The following is an 18,405-nucleotide window of genomic DNA, read 5'->3' on the forward strand; positions in this document are numbered from 1 at the left end:
TAGACGGAGCTCCCGGTGCGGCGGCTGGGCCGGGTGCAGCAGGAGGTAGCTATGGGGACGGGACCAGAGGTATGAGGCAGCCAAGGTTCCCCCGGCCGGGGAAGGGGGATAAGTTTGGGGGCGCGGGACCGGGTGGCTGCGGCAACAAGTGGTGACGGCGGGAGGGCCGAGCCCTGTATCCGGGCTGCTGCGGCGGAGGCGGTGGACGCTCCGGTACCGGGGCCGGGGTATAGATGAGTTCCCTTCTTACCTCCGCCATGTTCCCGAGCTGACGGGTCACATCGCGGGTCAGCGTAGGAGCCCGGATGGAGGCGGAAGCGACCAGAGCAGCGTCCGTCAGGGGGCGCAGCCAATCGAAGCGCAGCAGTAGGCGTGGCCTGATGGGGGCGTAAAACCAGGCGGCCGTCCGGATGGGCGTGTTTAGGAAAAGGGGCGCGGCATTCCGTCTCCATAGCGACACAGAACGCGTTATTCGGAAGCAGCCGCTAAGACCCGCGACCTGCAACATGTCAGGGCCCCGAGCCCGACACCCCGGGGCCAGCGTGTGAGTATCCCCAGTGCCCCCGAAAAGGAGTGCGGGGGGCATTAGTCAGGGATACCCCTTGCCCGTCATACCCACACAGGTGTACACCACCCCCTGCCCGTCATACCCACACAGGTGTACACCACCCCCTGTCCATCATACCCACACAGGTGAACACTAACCCCTGCCCGTCATACCCACACAGGTGTACACCAGCCTCTGCCCGTCATACCCCCACAGGTGTACACCGTCCCCTGCCCATCATACCCACACAGGTGTACACCTCCCCCTGCCCGTCATACCCACACAGGTGTACACAGTCCCCTGCCCGTCATACCCACACAGGTGTACACTACCCCCTGCCCATCATACCCACACAGGTGTACACAGTCCCCTGCCCGTCATACCCACACAGGTGTACACCACCCCCTGCCCATCATACCCACACAGTTGTACACCACCCCCTGCCCGTCATACCCACACAGGTGTGCACAGCCTCCTGCCCATCATACCCACACAGGTGTACACCACCCCATGCCTGTCATACCCACACAGGTGTACACCACCCCCTGTCCGTCATACCCACACAGGTGTACACCGCCCCCTGCCCATCATACTCTGTCCGTCATACCCACACAGGTGTACACTACCCCCTGCCCGTCATACCCACACAGGTGTGCACAGCCCCCTGCCCGTCATACCCACACAGGTTTACACCGCCCCCTGCCCATCATACTCACACAGATGTACACTACCCCCTGCCCATCATACCCACACAGGTGTACACAGCCCCCTGCTCATCATACCCACACAGGTTTACACCGCCCCCTGCCCATCATACTCACATAGATGTACACTACCCCCTGCCCATCATACCCACACAGGTGTACACAGCCCCTGCTCATCATACCCACACAGGTGTACACCACCCCCTGCCCGTCATACCCACACAAGTGTACACCGCCCCCTGCCCGTCATACCCACACAGGTGTACACCGCCCCCTTCCCGTCATACCCACACAAGTGTACACCGCCCCCTGCTCGTCATACCCACACAGGTGTACACAGCCCCCTGCCCGTCATACCCACACAAGTGTACACCGCCCCCTGCCCGTCATACCCACACAGGTGTACATAACCCTCTGCCCATCATACCCACAGAGGTGTACACCACCCCCTGCCCGTCATACCCACACAGGTGTACACCACCCCCTGCCTGTCATACCCACACAGGTGTACACCACCCCCTGCCCGTCATACCCACACAGGTGTACACCACCCTCTGCCGTCATACCCACACAGGTGAACACTACCCCCTGCCCGTCATACCCACACAGGTGTACACCACCCTCTGCCCGTCATACCCACACAGGTGTACACCACCCCCTGCCCATCATACCCACACAGGTGTACACAGTCCCCTGCCCGTCATACCCACACAGGTGTACACCACCCCCTGCCCATCATACCCACACAGGTGTACACCACCCCTTGCCCATCATACCCACACAGGTGTACAACACCCTCTGCCTATCATACCCACACAGGTGAAAACTACCCCCTGCCCATCCTACCCACACAGGTGTACACCAGCCTCTGCCCATCCTACCCACACAGGTGTACACCAGCCTCTGCCCATCCTACCCACACAGGTGTACACCAGTGTGTACCCCCACAAGTGTACACGACCTCCTGCCCACCGGTTCCGTGTGCATTGGACTCCCCCCCCCCCCCCCCCCGGCCAGCAGGAACAGGCGTCACATGCGATGCATCCCATGGGAAAGGACTACATGCGATCTTGCTGCCTGGGAAGGTCCCAGGCTGCTTGTGGGTGATCGGTTGGTCATACACTGCTGCGATACATCGCAGTAGTGTATGGCCAGCTTGAGTTATATAGTGGGAGGAGTAGGGTCCTCAGCAGCACAGAGTATATCAGGAGATGAGTGATTTGTCAGTGAGGACAGGGCTGCATGTGACAGGGGAATGGAGGCAGCAGGAAGCCATTGACTTAGAGTTATGTAGTGGGAGGCATAGGTGTCGATTCTGTGGGTGCTCAAGGGCCCGAGCACCCACGGAAATTGATGAGCACCCTTGGGCCCCAGTCCCGCTGCTGGGCCGCCGCATTAACTTGCTAACTTGCGGCTGCAGCACCCACATTGCCGGACCCGCCACCTGGGAAACAGTATGCCAGGAAGAGTGTATTCTGTCTGCGGAGTACCTGCACTGTGGGGGAAATTTATGTACCTGCACTGTGGGGGCATTTATGTAGCTGCACTGTGGGGGAAATTTATGTACTGCACTGTGGGGGCATTTATGTACCTACACTGTGGGGGAAATTTATGTACCTGCACTGTGGGGGAAATTTATGTACCTGCACTGTGGGGGAAATTTATGTACCTGCACTGTGGGGGCATTTATGTACCTGCACTGTGGGGGCATTTATGTAGCTGCACTGTGGGGGAAATTTATGTACCTGCACTGTGGGGGAAATTTATGTACCTGCACTGTGAGGGCATTTATATACCTGCACTGTGGGGGAAATTTGTGTACCTGCACTGTGGGGGCATTGATGTACCTGCACTGTGGAGGCATTGATGTACCTGCACTGTGGGGGGCATTTATGTACCTGCACTGTGGGGGAAATTTATGTACCTGCACTGTGGGGGCATTTATATACCTGCACTGTGGGGGAAATTTGTGTACCTGCACTGTGGGGGGCATTGATGTACCTGCACTGTGGAGGCATTGATGTACCTGCACTGTGGGGGGCATTTATGTACCTGCACTGTGGGGGCATTTATGTTCCTGCACTGTGGGGGCATTTATGTTCCTGCACTGTGGGGGAAATTTATGTACCTGCACTGTGGGGGAAATTTATGTACCTGCATTGTGGGGGCATTGATGTACCTGCACTGTGGGGGCATTGATGTACCTGCACTGTGGGGGCATTGATGTACCTGCACTGTGGAGGCATTGATGTATGTGGAACTCTGTTGCCGTAATTTGAATATAGGAGACAACTGTACTCCATAATATAAATTGGTATTATTTTGTGGCCACACCCATTCCCCATGAAGCCACTCCCCTATATTTTTGGCTTGAGCACCCACCAGCAAAAACATAAATCGGCACCAATGGTGAGAGGAGCTAGGTCCACAGCAGCACAGACCATATAAGGAGATGAGTGATAATTAAGACTACTGTAAAACTGATTTAAAAAGAGTGCCAAATAAACCTCTATAGGAAATACATTTCATATACCGTATACATCTAGATCAGTGGTTCCCAACCTGGGGTACTAGTACCCCTGGGGGTACTCTGCAGACCAGTTGGGGGTACTTGGAAATAATATTGGTAATGGCGGAAGAAGAAAAAGTCTCCCAATGGCAAAAGAAGTCTACCATTGACATGGAAACAAGCCACGTTGTGTCATTTCCAGTTCCATCTGCAGCGTCATCAGCAGCTCCTCGTGCTTTTGCCCAACAAGCAATTCACTGAGAGCTACCTGTGAACATCTGCCCCGCACTGACATGGGTGGAAGAAGCATTAATCCTACAGACGTTAGCGGGAACTCTGGAGACAATACACAGCCAGCGGCCAGACAAAGACGGACCTGATTCCTAACCACATACTAGTCCACGGCTACTCCTTAATATTAGGACACGCATACTGCTCACTTCCACTCATAAGTACTGTGGATATTTCAAATTGAGATGAGGGGTACTTATAAATGAAAAGCCTAATCAAGGGGTACGGGAGAGAAAAAAGGTTGGGAACCACTGATCTAGATTAATCCAGTATTTATTTTGCTTCAAGGCTTTCTGTTTAAATTCCGGCCTGTCACCTGGGGATTATTAAACATTATCCTAGACATGGCCATTGTGGGATCACAATTGATGGTAACCATCAATGGTTGGTACTCTTTACCTAGAAGGGCGCCCATCGCGGGCATCGCATGCACTAAAAAATCGCATGCGATGCGACCGACGCGATGACCGCGATTTCCCATAGGGAACAATGTTAAATGTCCCAATTGACCCGATTTCCCATAGGGAACAATGTTAAATGTCCCAATTGACCCGATTTTCCATAGGGAACAATGTTAAATGGCCCACAGAGGCCAAATAGGCACCCTGAAGTGTGAAATGGCCCACCCAATTGTTAACGCCACCCCACAATCAACGTCAACCCGAAGCGTGGCGAGCGCAGCGAGTCCGCGAGGAGCGGCGGTGCGCGTCCTCCGACCTTTTCATACCCCCACTATCCACGTCGGCGTGGAGTTGAGAATAGAAAGTGTGGCGAGCGCAGCGAGCCACCGAGCCCGAAGCGTGGCGAGCGGACGTGGACACCTTCACAGGTATACACGTCCCCTCGCGGGCTTCACAGGTGTCCGCGTCCCCTCGCGGGGCTCGCTGCGCTCGCCACGCTTCGGGCTCGGTGGCTCGCTGCGCTCGACACACTTTCTATTCTCAACTCCACGCCTACGTGGATAGTGGGGGTATGAAAAGGTCGGAGGACGCGTACCGCCGCCGCTCGCCACGCTTCGGGTTGACGTTGATCGTGGGGTGGCGTTAACAATTGTGGGGGCCATTTCACACTTCAGGGTGCCTATTTGGCCTCTGTGGGCCATTTAACATTGTTCCCTATGGGAAATCGGGTCAATTGGGACAGTTAACATTGTTCCCTATGGGAAATCGCGGTCATCGCGTCGGTCGCATCGCATGCAATTTTTTGGTCGCATGCGATGCGACCGACGCGATTTTTTTTTCCTTACGATGCCCACGATCAAAATCGTGGGCGCCCTTCTAGGTAAAGAGTACCCAATGGTTTTACCCACCAATGGCCAATCAGAGCCTATAGCTGTCAAGGGGTGGAGTTATGATCAGTGTCTCGGTTCGGTTGGTTTTATACCATGATGGCCGAAAACCACTTGGTCCCCCCCCCCCATTGATGATAAATGTAGTGACCATTAGGTATAGACCAGAAACATCCATAATCAATGGCCACCCCTACTTTGTACACAGCATACACAGATCCCACCATGCAAGCCCACAGACCACACTGCTTCACAAAACTTGGAACAAGTGGAATCTTATCCCTGTCATAGGTGATGAAATACATCTGCTATCAATGGGAAACTCCATCCGGCAGCTATAATCATGGACATATATGGGTCAGAAACATTTCTCTTTGTAAAGGGGATAACGAGGATGTTGGATCTCATGAATTGATTGTCTAATTTTCTATTTATACTGTTTCAGGCCTAAGATGGCTTCGCACGTCAAGAAAGTCATCAATATATCTGGTTTCGTAACACAGAGCCGAGCAAACAGGAGCATGATGGGAACATCCAGCAGAAAAAGCATCAGTGTGTACGGGGACGGCAGAATCATGGATAAGTCCTCGGTGTCCAGCGGGAAGCAAACTGTAGCGGTCAGTACAGAAATGGAAAGTGATAACGCACCAGCCAATCAACTGTCATTTTTTAAACACAGCTGATTGGCTGGTGCATTATCACCTTCCACTGTATCACTTTACCTCTGCTCCTATGTACTGTATACATGGGTGTAGATAAAAGGATAGACAGTGTCTAGGCCAACGTGTCGACATTGACAAACGGTCAACACAAGCAAAAGGTCGACGTGAGTCAACATGATATCTTCACTTTTTTCTTCTTGTGGTGACACCTGAGCACGTGGACAGAAAATGATAAAACAAAATGACTCATGTTGACCTTACCATGTGTCGACCGTCGGCATGTCAACCTTTTGTCAATGGCGACCTAGTGCTTTTCGATCTATACACTATCGACCTATCATCCGAATCCCTGTTTGTATGAAACTTATTTTTTATACAGGTTGAGTCTCCCATATCCAGAATCCTTGGGTGAGAAGTACTTTGGATTTCTCTGTATGAGGTTTCGAGGGGCACAGCAATCGCACTGAGGCCCCCAGACCAGGTGGTCCGTACCTGATCCCCTCTGCTCAGCATCCCTAACATTATAATATTTTATTGAATACACTGTAAAACTACCCAAGTATAGAATAACCATGTACAGTATATGGAGATTTGCAGGCAGCAGCCAGAACACGACTTGTCAGGGTATAAATTGCTTAAATACGGAATGAGAATATGTAACATTACCTGCACCCAGCACTACTGCTCACCCCAAGCAAAGTTACACAGTTACATAGTATTTAAGGCTGAATAAAGACTCCCGTCCATCCAGTTCAGCCTTGGTGTATTAGCTTCATCCCTTGTCATACATAGTGTATACTGATATATTTAAGGACAGATTATGATTATTGCTTGTACCCCTGTATGTTTTTAACCAATAGATGTATTGTGTCTGCCGACACCACCTCTCTATCTGCCGACATCACCTCTACAACTGCCGACACCACCTCTCCAGGAAGACAGTTCCATAGTTTGGATGCCCTGACTGTAAAAAAAATGTTTTCTTCTAATGGAACGAAATCTTCTTTCCTCTAATCTAAACTCATGACCCAGTGTCCTTGAGTCCTTCCTTACAGTAAAAAGGGCGTCTGACGGTTCCTTATATCGGTCCCTGATATATTTGTACATGTTAAGCATGTCCCCCTTTAAACGTCTCTTTTCTAGTGTAAACAATCTAAAATGGTTCAATCTATCGGCATAGCTTAAATTCTCCATTCCCTTTATTAGTTTGGTTGCTCTTCTTTGGACTTTTTCTAGTTCTATAGGGGGAAATTTACTATAGGAAATTTGTAAAAAATAGGTGTATTTGTATGCAGAAATACACTTATTTTTGACATTTACTATCCCGAAAATACGGCCATTTGTATTCGTATTGATAGCACATCAATACGACTACGAATTGCCGTATTTTCGGCATAGCGAATGTCAAAAATAAGTGTATTTCTGGATACAAATACACCTATTTTTTACAAATTTCCTTTAGTAAATTTCCCCCATAATGTCCTTTTTATAGTGCGGAGCCCAGAATGGTTCTAAATATTCGAGGTGCGGTCTAACCAATGATTTGTACAGAGGCATCATTACATTTGAGTCCCTAGTTTCCATGCCCCTTTATATACATGCTAGTATCCTGTTGGCCTTATTTGTTGCTATGTGACATTGAGCACTACACTCCAGTTTGTTATCTATTTGGACTCCTGGATCCTTTTCGAGTACTGAATTAATCTATGCCTCCCTGCTTAGGTTATAACTAGCACACTGGTTATGTCTCCCAAGGTGCATGACCTTGCATTTATCCACATTGAACCTCATCTTCCACTTTTTTCCCCACTCATCTAGATTGTTAAGATCATTCTGAAGCGCGGAGACATCCTCAGTTGATCTAATTCCCCTGCTCAGTTTTGTGTCATCAGCAAAGATGGAAACATTGCTGAGTATTCCCACCCCAATATCATTAATAAATATATTAAATAAAAGGGGCCCTAACACCGACCCCTGTGGCACTCCACTTAGTACTGGTATCATATTTGATACTGCACCGTTTACAACCACTCTCTGTTCTCTATTACACAGCCATTTCCATACCCATCTACAAATACTTACCCCTAGTCCCGGATCTTCCATTTTATTTATCAACCTCTTATGTGGCACTGTATCAAAGGCCTTAGCAAAATCTAGGAAGACCACATCTACTTCATTTCTATTATCAAGGTTGTTACTGACATCCTCTTAAAAGCCTAGTAAATTTGTTTGGCACAACCGATTTTTCGCAAACCCATGTTGGTTAATACTTATTAGACTGTGAAGCTCTAAATATTTTTGGATACCATTCCTTAAAAATCCCTAATATAATTTACCCACGATTGATGTTAAGCTCACAGGTCTGTAATTTGCCGGGTCATCCCTTTTACCTTTTTTGAATATTGGTACTACATCCGCTATTCTCCAGTCTTTTGGTACCTTACCAGATGATAATGAGTTCTCAAAAACGTAATACAGAGGGGTTGCTAAGTCCTCCCTTAATTCCATTAGTACCCTAGGATGAATCCTGTCTGGGCCTGGGGGCCAGTGTCTACGGCACTGAGTGGATCCCTCCTTCTGTTACAAACGTGCTGTCACTGCATTTATGTGATGGTTTTGTTATTAATTAACTGTCATAATAACATTCAGGTATCATTTAGTACAACTAGGGCCTTACAAACGAATACTCTGGGGATGATCACTAGTGAATTAGGCCTCTAGTGCACACGAGAGTCATGGCATTGCCTACAGCAACCAATCAGGTTAAAGGTTTCACGTTTGTTGTGAAAATAAAAGCCAACATTCAATCCATTGTCATGGCAACACCAGGAACTTCCTGATCACTAGAATCCAGAACGGGCCCAAAGTATAGGAAAGATTTTCAATTGCCACAATTTATCAATAAAAGATAAAGATTGCAGAGATAAGAAGACGCTTCTCTCCACGCCGAACAATCCAGGTGTCAACCTAAACCATGTCAACTGTTACTGGTCGACCTTTATACAGTTAACCCAATGACCCATACCCTATGAGCCTCGCAAAGCTTGCAGCATGGATGCCTCTACAATGTGGAGAGTAAGGGCTATTTCACACGCTCCGGCCCCTGCTGGGCGGCAAAACCCCGCACGGCCAAGAAGCCGTGCCTCACACAGTAGGTAATAATGGACACGATTGTGTCCATTCAAACGGGACAGCCACGGCCTGGCCGCCCGGTTGCAGCCGGATCCCACCACTGGAAAGGACAGCTGCCGGGCTGTGGCCATCCCCACCATTCTAAACTTCTGTGTGAGGCACGGCTTCTCGGCCATGCGCGGTTTTGCCGCCCGGCAGGAGCCGGAGCATGTGAAATAGCCCTAAGGCGTACTTTACTGATCACGGGAGCAATGCTACATATGCATCTCTAAGTATGGTGTTGTCCCCATAGGTGTTTGATGAAGAAGGAAACAATGTAACTCCTCGGCCATTATTCCAAGTGGAACCGGGGGCTGCGCCGCCCAAGCAGAGCAAATTGTTTACCCCACCAGATGCCTCCGGCATAGTGTCAGCATCCGATTTTTTCTCAACCTTGTCCCTACAGCAGACGGGGATAAATGCCAGTTTTGTTGGCCCATTTTCAAGGTAAGCACAGCTAAGGCACCGTTACTGCTGCAACCTAACCGGGGCACCATTGGGAATTTTATTTTAGAAAATTAAAGTTTGAATGTTTTTTGTTATATATGAAATATGCCGTAATTTAACTCTCTCTGCACATGTTACATCTGCCCCACCTGCAGTGCACATGGTTTTGCCCATTTTGAGAACAAATTTGTACTGCGATCAGATTTGAATAAGAGCCATAGTCTGCAATATATATTTCAAAGTTTCATTCTCACGCTCTCGTGCAGGTCAACGTTTGGGGGCAGCAGTATGTCCATATCGAGCCAAGAGACTGGGTCGCTATCGGAAGATATGGAGGAGCCGGGATTGAGACGTGACGCTCTGCCCATCATGTCTGGTAATGCAACATTAAGAAGTTAGTTTGCACTGGCCAGTAGGTGGCTCAGCCCAGAAAACACACTAGCGAGTTGTTACCACTCTGGTAAATGGGCTAAACCAGACATTGCATTGTTCGTCTACTGCAGTGTTTTTCAACCAGTGTGCCGTGGCACACTAGTGTGCCTTGAGCTGTTCTCAAGTGTGCCCCCACATCTAGAGATGCCCAAACCCATTTACAGCCACCACCAGTTTAAATGTTATTTACTGGTCTCTTCTTTTCATGTAAAGGGCCAATGTATTTTATTTTTGTTACCTGTGGGGACCAGTGTGATTGTTTTTAATGTGGGGGCCAATAGGTTTGTTTTTCTCCTGTGGTGGCCAATGTGTTTTGCCCTGTGGGGATCTCATGGTGTGCCTTGGCAATTTTAAAGTCTTATTTAGTGTGCCGCAAGGTAAAAAGGTTGAAAATCACTGGTCTACTGTATTTACATGGACACACACAACCACACACATACACATATGGTTGGGGAGCACCCGGAATCTCAGCAATCACTGTACACTCCAGGCATAGTCTGATCTATGTAGTGCACAGGTCAGTGCATAGAAAAGGGGCGTTTCTGATAGGAACCAGTCAGATTCTAGCTAACATTTCTCCAGTTTAGTTCAGTATCCCAGTGGCGGTGGTGGTATACATTCCAACACCTGTGCTCAGACACCATCTCTTATTCTCTTATGAAAGACTAGAGGTCTCTGGAATATACGGAGATGGAGGACAATATCTTGGGACCAGGGAAGATCCGGGATTGGGACGAATAATTAAGAAGACAAAGATTTTAGGGACATAGATTAAACACTTGTTAATGTAAGAAAAGTTAGGAGGGGGAGAAAACACAAGTTGAAAGGACCATTTAACCCCAAATTCAGATAGGAATGATAGAGGTAAAACACGCTGTTTAGTGTTACCCTCCCTGATTTTACACTTCAGCAAAAGTGAACAGTTAACCTCCACGATGGAGTAATTGGTAGGGCCTCAATGTTATACATTTGTACAATATAACATTTGTGTCTCATTATCTGTGTGGGAAGAAAGAGTGGGGGCTCTTGCTTTCCCCTTGTACAGAAACCCACTGTCACTGACGCGTTTCACCACTACATATCTGCAGATCGAGTCTACAAGTTTGTCAGTCAGACCCTGCCTGCACAGGTGGATGGCAGCCTGTTGTAGAGAAGTATAAGCGATCATGGTGGATGTATATAGCTAAGTCTAAATTGGCCAGTCATTTATTTCATGTGTCCTATTCATATTATTCAGCGCAATAATAGACCTACAGCACTTGATTTTATTTCTTTGCTCATATAATAATGTATTTTAATTGGAGGTTTCATTTGCTGCTTAAGGACATTTATGACATCAATCAATGTATTACTACATAGATCAAGATGTTGTTCGGGAGCAGCCAAAAGAAGAAGATCTAGATAAGATGGTTAATGTATTCCTGGCGGAGACCGACACAATATGGCTGCTGGACATGCCGGTAGCGGTGGTCGCCACGGATGCTGAAGAAGCAGAATTAATCAAGTATGAGAATTGACATTACATCATCAGTGTGATCGTTGGTAGTGTTTGGTGGTTGTGGTCTGGACAGTACATAGACGACATATTTCTGTTTTCTTTCAGTCTTCGGAACCAAGCTTACACCGATCTCTGCAAGACCAGAGCTGGTAACGATCGTTACATCGAGAGAATGATGCAGACCTTCAACGGGGCTCCGAAGAGTAAGGAAGTTCAGTGCGAGCCTATTATCCTTGAAGACGTTGGTAAGCAATAGTGCCTATAAATTGATATATTAATGGTTTGTAACAGTGTCTATGTAGTTTTTTTTTAAATATATATTTATTCAGTGGCATAAATTTGTCCCAGTTGCCCGGACGCAAGATAAATATTGGTGCTCCCTTGGGAGCAGGTGCCGACAGCAGATGAGTCCATTGTCTCCCAGAGTTATGCCTCTGTATCTATTGCAAAAATGAAAGAAAGATTCCGAGATGACATTCCCTTGATGTTACACGTGTGTTCTGTAAAACTATCCTTGTTGCCTGTGTAGGTGTCATGGCTTCAGTGTGGGACATGTATGATTCATTTAATGCACCGGAGAACCCACCAGTGGATACTGCAGCAGAAGTAACCGCTAGGTCAGAGAGATCCGAGAGTGTAGCCAGCAGCCGGTCCAACGTGAGCAGGAGAACCGTGTCGAATGCCTCTATGGACAGAGGCGGTAAGTTCATCCAGTTTAACTACTATTCTGCTTAATGGTATCTAGAACTCTGCAAATCCCTACAATGGCTCCATGTACATCACTAGTCTTATACCAGGTACACACTGGGCCGATATTGGCCCGATGTCGTTATAGGATGATTTTCAACACCATCGGACTGATCATTCAGCTTGCATGCTCGATATGCGCATGTTCGCAGTCACTACTGACGTCGGCAGGTTTGATGTTCTGCATCTCAAACCTAGTGGTAAAGTTAGTGACCGCTGACTCTATCCATACACTGCTACAGACCATGGGCCTGAAATCCCGCCCCGTTGCTTAGCACAGCTGGCAAAATATCGAAGGCCTGTGATTTGCTGCAAATCCATTCACAAGCCGATCACCATCAAATGATTCCCCAGTGTGTGCAGTCTGTGTGTAGCCCAGGACTTACTCAGCGGCTGTGATAGGATCAGGCTGATCGGGGGCGGAGCTGACATCACATGACTTCCCCTCACATGCCTGGGCACACCTGCGTTTTCCCTGACACTCCCAGATAACAGCCGGTTACCGCCCCTAAATGCCGGCTTCCTGTCAATCACCTTGCATACGGGCAGCGTTCAAAAAAGTAGCAGATGGGACGTACACATGCAAAGTCTATCAATAATCACAGCCCTGAATTAGGCCCTATGTTGCAGATTTATGGTTGAATTTGAACAATAATAGTGTCGCACCCGGGTTTGCGAGGTGAAGCTCCCCTCAGTGATCAGCAATAAGCCGGGGTCGCTGACGTCATCGGGAGGGCGGGGTGGAGCAGGGGTGCTTTTTTGGGGGGGTGGGGAAGGAGGCAGCGCTTGGAGCTGCCGCTGCCTCCTCCCTATAGTGTGAATTGGACCCTGATCGCTCAACCCTGGGTTATCCTTTCACACTGCCCAGCAACCCAGGTCCGACCCAGTTAACTTAAAATCCTTCTTTTAAAGGGATGCGGTCATTTGGTCTACAGCATGATGGTCAACAGTCATTAGGTCGACACAATTAGGGTGACATGGGAAAAGGTCGTCATGGGTCTAGGTCGACATAGGAAAAGGTTGACTGTGTTGACATTCAGGTAAAAAAACGGTGAAAAACCCCATGTCGACCTTTTGACTGTCCACCTAGACATTGTCGAACTATTGACCTGTTGAACTAATGACCTTTCGAACTAGAACCATGTCGACCTTTCCCATGTCGACCTAGACCCATGTCGACCTTTTCCCATGTCGACCTAATGTGTCGGCCTAATGAATGTCGACCATCATGCTGTAGACCAAATAATCCCAACCCCTTTTAAACCAGTTTGGATTGCCGGGATGCTGGACCTGGGATTTTTCACAAGACCATTTCACACCACACATTGACCCAGCAACAACTTGACCCGGGTTATTTGTGCAGTGTGAAAGGGGTATCAGTAAAGGAGTTAAGCTCGGATTAGCAACCGCTCTAACAGTCAGGATACCTCGTTCCGGGTGGGACGTCTCCTACGCGGAAAGCAATTACCAGAAGGTATGTTCCAGTAGGTTTTCGCATGTTAAACCTATTACTTCTCCTTCTTCATATTCCAGACACGTTCTCCAGCACAATCACAGACGTAGACAGACTGCCTCTTGCACGGATCCCGGACGAGACTGAGCCAGACGGGGATGAAATATTAAACTCAGAGAAGTTCCAGCAAGATCTGTTCATTATGGAGAGAGTTGTCGTAGAAAATATATTTCAGCCGAAGCTTGCGGCATACCGGCAGCTCCCGGTTATTATCGGTGTGTTCCACTGGCGGTTTCCCTGTTGTGTCCCCACAGTTATCACAGGCAGCTTTATATACACGTCGGCCATAATGGAAGCTTCCATGTTCCGTCGTCCGCAGCTGTAAGAGGTGGAATGCTGCTAGATACAGTCATCTGACGGAGTTTTATTGAGGATGGGATGTTACCCATAGCAACCGATCCGATTCATCAGGTGTCGACATTCAAACCAGGAAAATGTGAAAAAATCATGTCGACCTTATCATATGTCTTAAGCCTATTGTCAATGTCGACATGTGCATGTCGCCCTATTGGCAGTTGACTTAGAAACTGTCTATCCTTTGATGCACACCCTCTCTATGGGGGGGGGATTCCAGTGTTTTGCACATGTGCTGCCACTAGAGGGTGCTCTACAGTTTCTCCGTTCAGCGCACACAGCCTCCAGCACTGACAATACTGTTGTGTTGTCCCTTCATCTTGACGGGCTGATAACTAGTTTGCACATAAAAGGCCTTAGTCTCTGTTACACATATGTGCAAATATATGATAAACCAGATGCCACGTCAAGGCTACAGCTTTTGCTGGGCTGGTAACTAGTACAGCTGAATATGGAATATGGAAACTTATTATGGTCTTGTTGTACTGATATATCCTCAGATGTCTCTTCATTGTTGAAAATGTATAAAATAAAAAGTCGGTACTTGTTTCCTAGCACGGTGCCCCCGATTTTGATCGAAGCGCATCTTATTGCATTGCATCGCATGCAATATTGCGGCACGCGATGCATGCGATGCAATGAGATTTTTAATTGTACAAGCACCCTGATGGGTGTTAAATCAGTTAAATGCACCCCCCATTGTCAACACCACCCCCACTATCAACGCCAACCCAAAGCGTGGCGACCGCAGTGAGCCCACGAGTGGCGGCGGTACGCGTCCTCTGACCTTTTCATACCCCCACTATCCACGTCGGCGTGGAGTTGATTTTATATAGTGTGGCGAGCGCAGCGAGCCACCGAGCCCAAAGCGTGTTCATTGTACAAGCACTCCTGTTAATTTAATGGGAAGATCGCATCGCACACCACTAAATACGGTATGCGATGGTATGCAATGGGCGCCGTGCTAGGAAACAAGTACCAAAAAGTCTTTAAAAGGAATAAAAAGTGACCACTTATTTTCCAGATCCGGACGCTGAAGGTGACACAGAAGTCCTAACTAAAGTGACGTCTCCCAGTATAAATAGGTTGTGGTCCTTTGTGTGTGAGGTGACGAAAGGACGCAACGTGAGCAGCACATCATGGAACAAGACAAACTCGGTGAGTACCTGACCGACAGGAGATTGGCGCATGTCTCGGAGCTGACGAGGATGCCAGGTGTCAGATCTATGCTTCGCCAGCTTAGCCGTACTTCTATCCCACAGGACCTGCTGGCCGTTGGCTATGGACAGTTTGGATTTAAGGAACAAAAGGGAGGATTGGTCTGTTGCTGGTCGCTGAAGAACACAACGGTAATAAATAAATGTTTGAGTATATAATATATGCGTTTTGTATGCTGTATTGTTATTAAATATACACTGTATATATTTTGGGCTCATTCGTTATCTTCTTGCTTAGTGGCCGGAGCGGGTATATCACTGTGACAGTGGGGTGACGGCCCTGGACTTCTCTGTGTCTTCTCCGGACCTCCTGGCGGTGGGGATGTATAACGGAACAGTTGCTATTTACAATGTACAGAGTAAAGACAATATCCCGGTGCTGGATAGCAGGTACTGCATGACCGATATGTTCTGGTGGAGCGTTCCGTGGAACATTCACAAGGGCTCTGACTTTGGTGGTGCGGAAGATGCCACTGAACATGGCACCGCAGGGAGGGGAGCCGCGGCACTGTGTGTAGCAGTTGTCTATTATATGTTTTCATTTATTTTACTTGTGGCTTCCCTCCCCTTTTTGAAACCTGGCATTTTCTGACTGCCCCTGTCTTCTTGCCCCACCCCTTCCATCGCTGATACCTATATAACATTCATTTCAAGATGCTGACACACCTTGGACTCAAACCCAGCACCTTTGGCGCTGCAGCCATGCACTCTATTCATTGGCTGCACACTACATAGATCTGTTGAATTGCAATGTTCTTATGCAAGATCTTACAGCTCAATGAGTAGGGTGTTTGACTGGAATGCAAAATGCCATAGGTTTGAATCCCAGGCATGGTAGAGAATCAAAATGTCAATTCTAGTGACCAGAAACTGTAGTGTACAAAGAAGATATCGTCCTCCTGTGGGATGAGCGTTTATCTTATAGCTAATCTCTTCCGTTCGGAAGGCAGTATGCACTCGCACGGGGGTGATGTTTCGCAGAATTCGCATCTGAGCAAAACAACCAGCATAGCCCCCAAAGATTCAATATTGTAAGCACACAAGTGATGTTAATATTTGTATAATGACCTGTAAGTTATATCTGTATAACAGTGAGGCCCGGGGCTATATTTACAGTGTGATGGTTTTTATAAACTGCAGCTTCTAAGGGGTTCGGAGCTGAAAATGTAAAGCGTCACTTACAGTCTATGTAGAGCCCGGCCACGCCCTCTTAGTAAATATAGCCTCTGATGAAGGAATACTGGGCCTGATTCACATTGGCTCGCTGCTTACTGAGTGTTGAAACGCCGCAGGGCCGAATCCCCCCCCCCCCCAGCCCCCCGCCGAATCCCCTCAATGCTATGTGAGAACACATCCCCTCCCATGCAGCCGAAGGATAGAGAATTCATTCAACGGTGGACGACTTTTATTCCTGTCGGTGTCTCTTGTGATGTCAGCCGCCCGCCCCCCTGCAGGTATCAACCTGCCTGCCTTCCCCCGCTCCAGCCCCGTTTCCGTCCCCAGCCCTCCCTCCCCGCAGCGAATGGCCCGGCGAGTGTGTAACTTGCTGAAGCAGTTCAGTGCCGGGGTTTGCAGTTGGGCAGAAATGCGCATGTGCAAATCCTGACCAGGGCCCAATTCGGATCCTACAAGCGATCCTGAATCAGCCCCACTGTGAATTATTTAGGATATTAGAATATACCTTGGATTATTTTAGAAACTGGCATAAAAGCCCTTTGCCCGCAGTGCCAGCAGTGCCCACAGTGCCAGCAGTGCCCACAGTGCCCGCAGAAATACAGTTAATGAGCCCCATTAAAATGGGATACGTCATTAAGTCGACACTATGAAGGTCAACATACATTAGGTCGACCACTAAAGGTCGACAGGGTCTGAAGGTCGACACAAGCATTAGGTCGACAATGGAAAGGTTGACAGTCAAAATGTTGACCTTTAGTGGTTGACCCCATTAAAACTATAGGGTGAGGTGACCGCTAGGGCGCCAGAGGTGACAGAATTCAGTTGGTGGGGACAGTCTTTGCGCCCCCGGTCCGCAGGCTTTCTCCTCCCATCTCATTATATATTCCAGCTGTAATTGGACACTTCAGCGATCAAATAACCGCAGTCATGCGCCAAACCTGCACCCAGCAGACGATGCCCCTCATCTGCCCAACTTCTCTCTCTGCCAGTTCTAGCCACCACGCCCCCACAAACACTGTGGGACATCATGCGCAACGTCACTCGCAGGAGACTTGGTTTCTGCCACATAGACGACAAGAGCAGATTTATTATCCATAGGGAATCGGTCCGGATTCTTATCTTATCTCAGCAATCAGAACGAAGGCGTTGCCCCAATATACCCCATCTAGATCATGTGATCACGTTACCTCCAAGTTCAGGACCCGGCATCGATACTGCCTATGTGTCTTCATTAGAAATAGGGTCAGAGTTTGCCCGCGGTGCAGGATGCTGGGAAATCTCGAATGTTTTTTTATTAAAGCAGCAATTTTTTTACTTGGTGAAAAACTGTTTGGTTTTGCTTTGTAAATGATTGTCGCTTTAAAAAAAAGGTACTTGTGTATTATCATGGCGCCCAATTTCATCTAAATCGCATACGATTTAGTGGCCGATTTGCGACCGATTCGGTCTGCGATGCGATTTAGAGGCCAATTTTCGGACGACTTACGGCTGGTTTTCCACGATTTCCTTCCGATTTGCATGCTATTCCATCCTTGCACACCCCCACTATCCAAGTCATCCCGAAGCGTGGCGAGCGGACGCAGTCCTCCCGACCTGTTCATACCCCCACTATCCACGTCGGCGTGGAGTTGATTTTATACAGCGTTGCGAGTGGAGCGAGCCACCGAGTCCGAAGCGTGGTGAGGGGACGCGGAAAACGATCCTGAAACGTGGCGAGCGCACGCGGAATACACGTCAAGTAATTCGTGTCCCCTTGCGGGGTTCGCTACAATCGCCACATTTCGGGATCGTTTTCCGCGGGGCTCGCTGTGCTCGCCACGCTTCGGGCTCAATGGCTTGCTGCGCTCGC

General features: G+C 48.5%; 2 protein-coding genes across 5 annotated transcripts in view; one reads left to right on the forward strand and one right to left on the reverse strand.

Annotated features, from left to right (window-relative positions):
• SGIP1 (SH3GL interacting endocytic adaptor 1) overlaps positions 1-259 on the reverse strand; it is a 54,806-nt gene extending 54,547 nt beyond the window's left edge. The window contains exon 1 of the mRNA XM_083168008.1: positions 251-259. Coding sequence (XP_083024134.1) covers positions 251-259 — 9 coding nt within the window. The remainder of the gene's footprint in view (positions 1-250) is intronic.
• A 32-nt stretch (positions 260-291) lies between these two features.
• DNAI4 (dynein axonemal intermediate chain 4) overlaps positions 292-18,405 on the forward strand; it is a 43,029-nt gene continuing 24,915 nt past the window's right edge. The window contains exons 1-11 of one of the 4 annotated variants that reach the window (XM_083168005.1): positions 292-544; positions 5,785-5,956; positions 9,426-9,619; positions 9,886-9,995; positions 11,411-11,555; positions 11,655-11,794; positions 12,079-12,249; positions 13,830-14,024; positions 15,188-15,321; positions 15,426-15,512; positions 15,619-15,770. In XM_083168005.1, coding sequence (XP_083024131.1) covers positions 411-544; positions 5,785-5,956; positions 9,426-9,619; positions 9,886-9,995; positions 11,411-11,555; positions 11,655-11,794; positions 12,079-12,249; positions 13,830-14,024; positions 15,188-15,321; positions 15,426-15,512; positions 15,619-15,770 — 1,634 coding nt within the window. In that variant the 5' untranslated portion in view covers positions 292-410. Of the gene's footprint in view, positions 545-5,587; positions 5,697-5,784; positions 5,957-9,425; positions 9,620-9,885; positions 9,996-11,410; positions 11,556-11,654; positions 11,795-12,078; positions 12,250-13,829; positions 14,025-15,187; positions 15,322-15,425; positions 15,513-15,618; positions 15,771-18,405 lie in introns of those variants that run through there. The other 3 variants (XR_014467753.1, XM_083168004.1, XM_083168006.1) reach the window with 3 other exon arrangements.

Source organism: Crinia signifera, unplaced genomic scaffold (assembly GCF_055691185.1).
Source record: "Crinia signifera unplaced genomic scaffold, ASM5569118v1 HAP2_SCAFFOLD_172, whole genome shotgun sequence".
Lineage (NCBI taxonomy): Eukaryota > Metazoa > Chordata > Amphibia > Anura > Myobatrachidae > Crinia > Crinia signifera.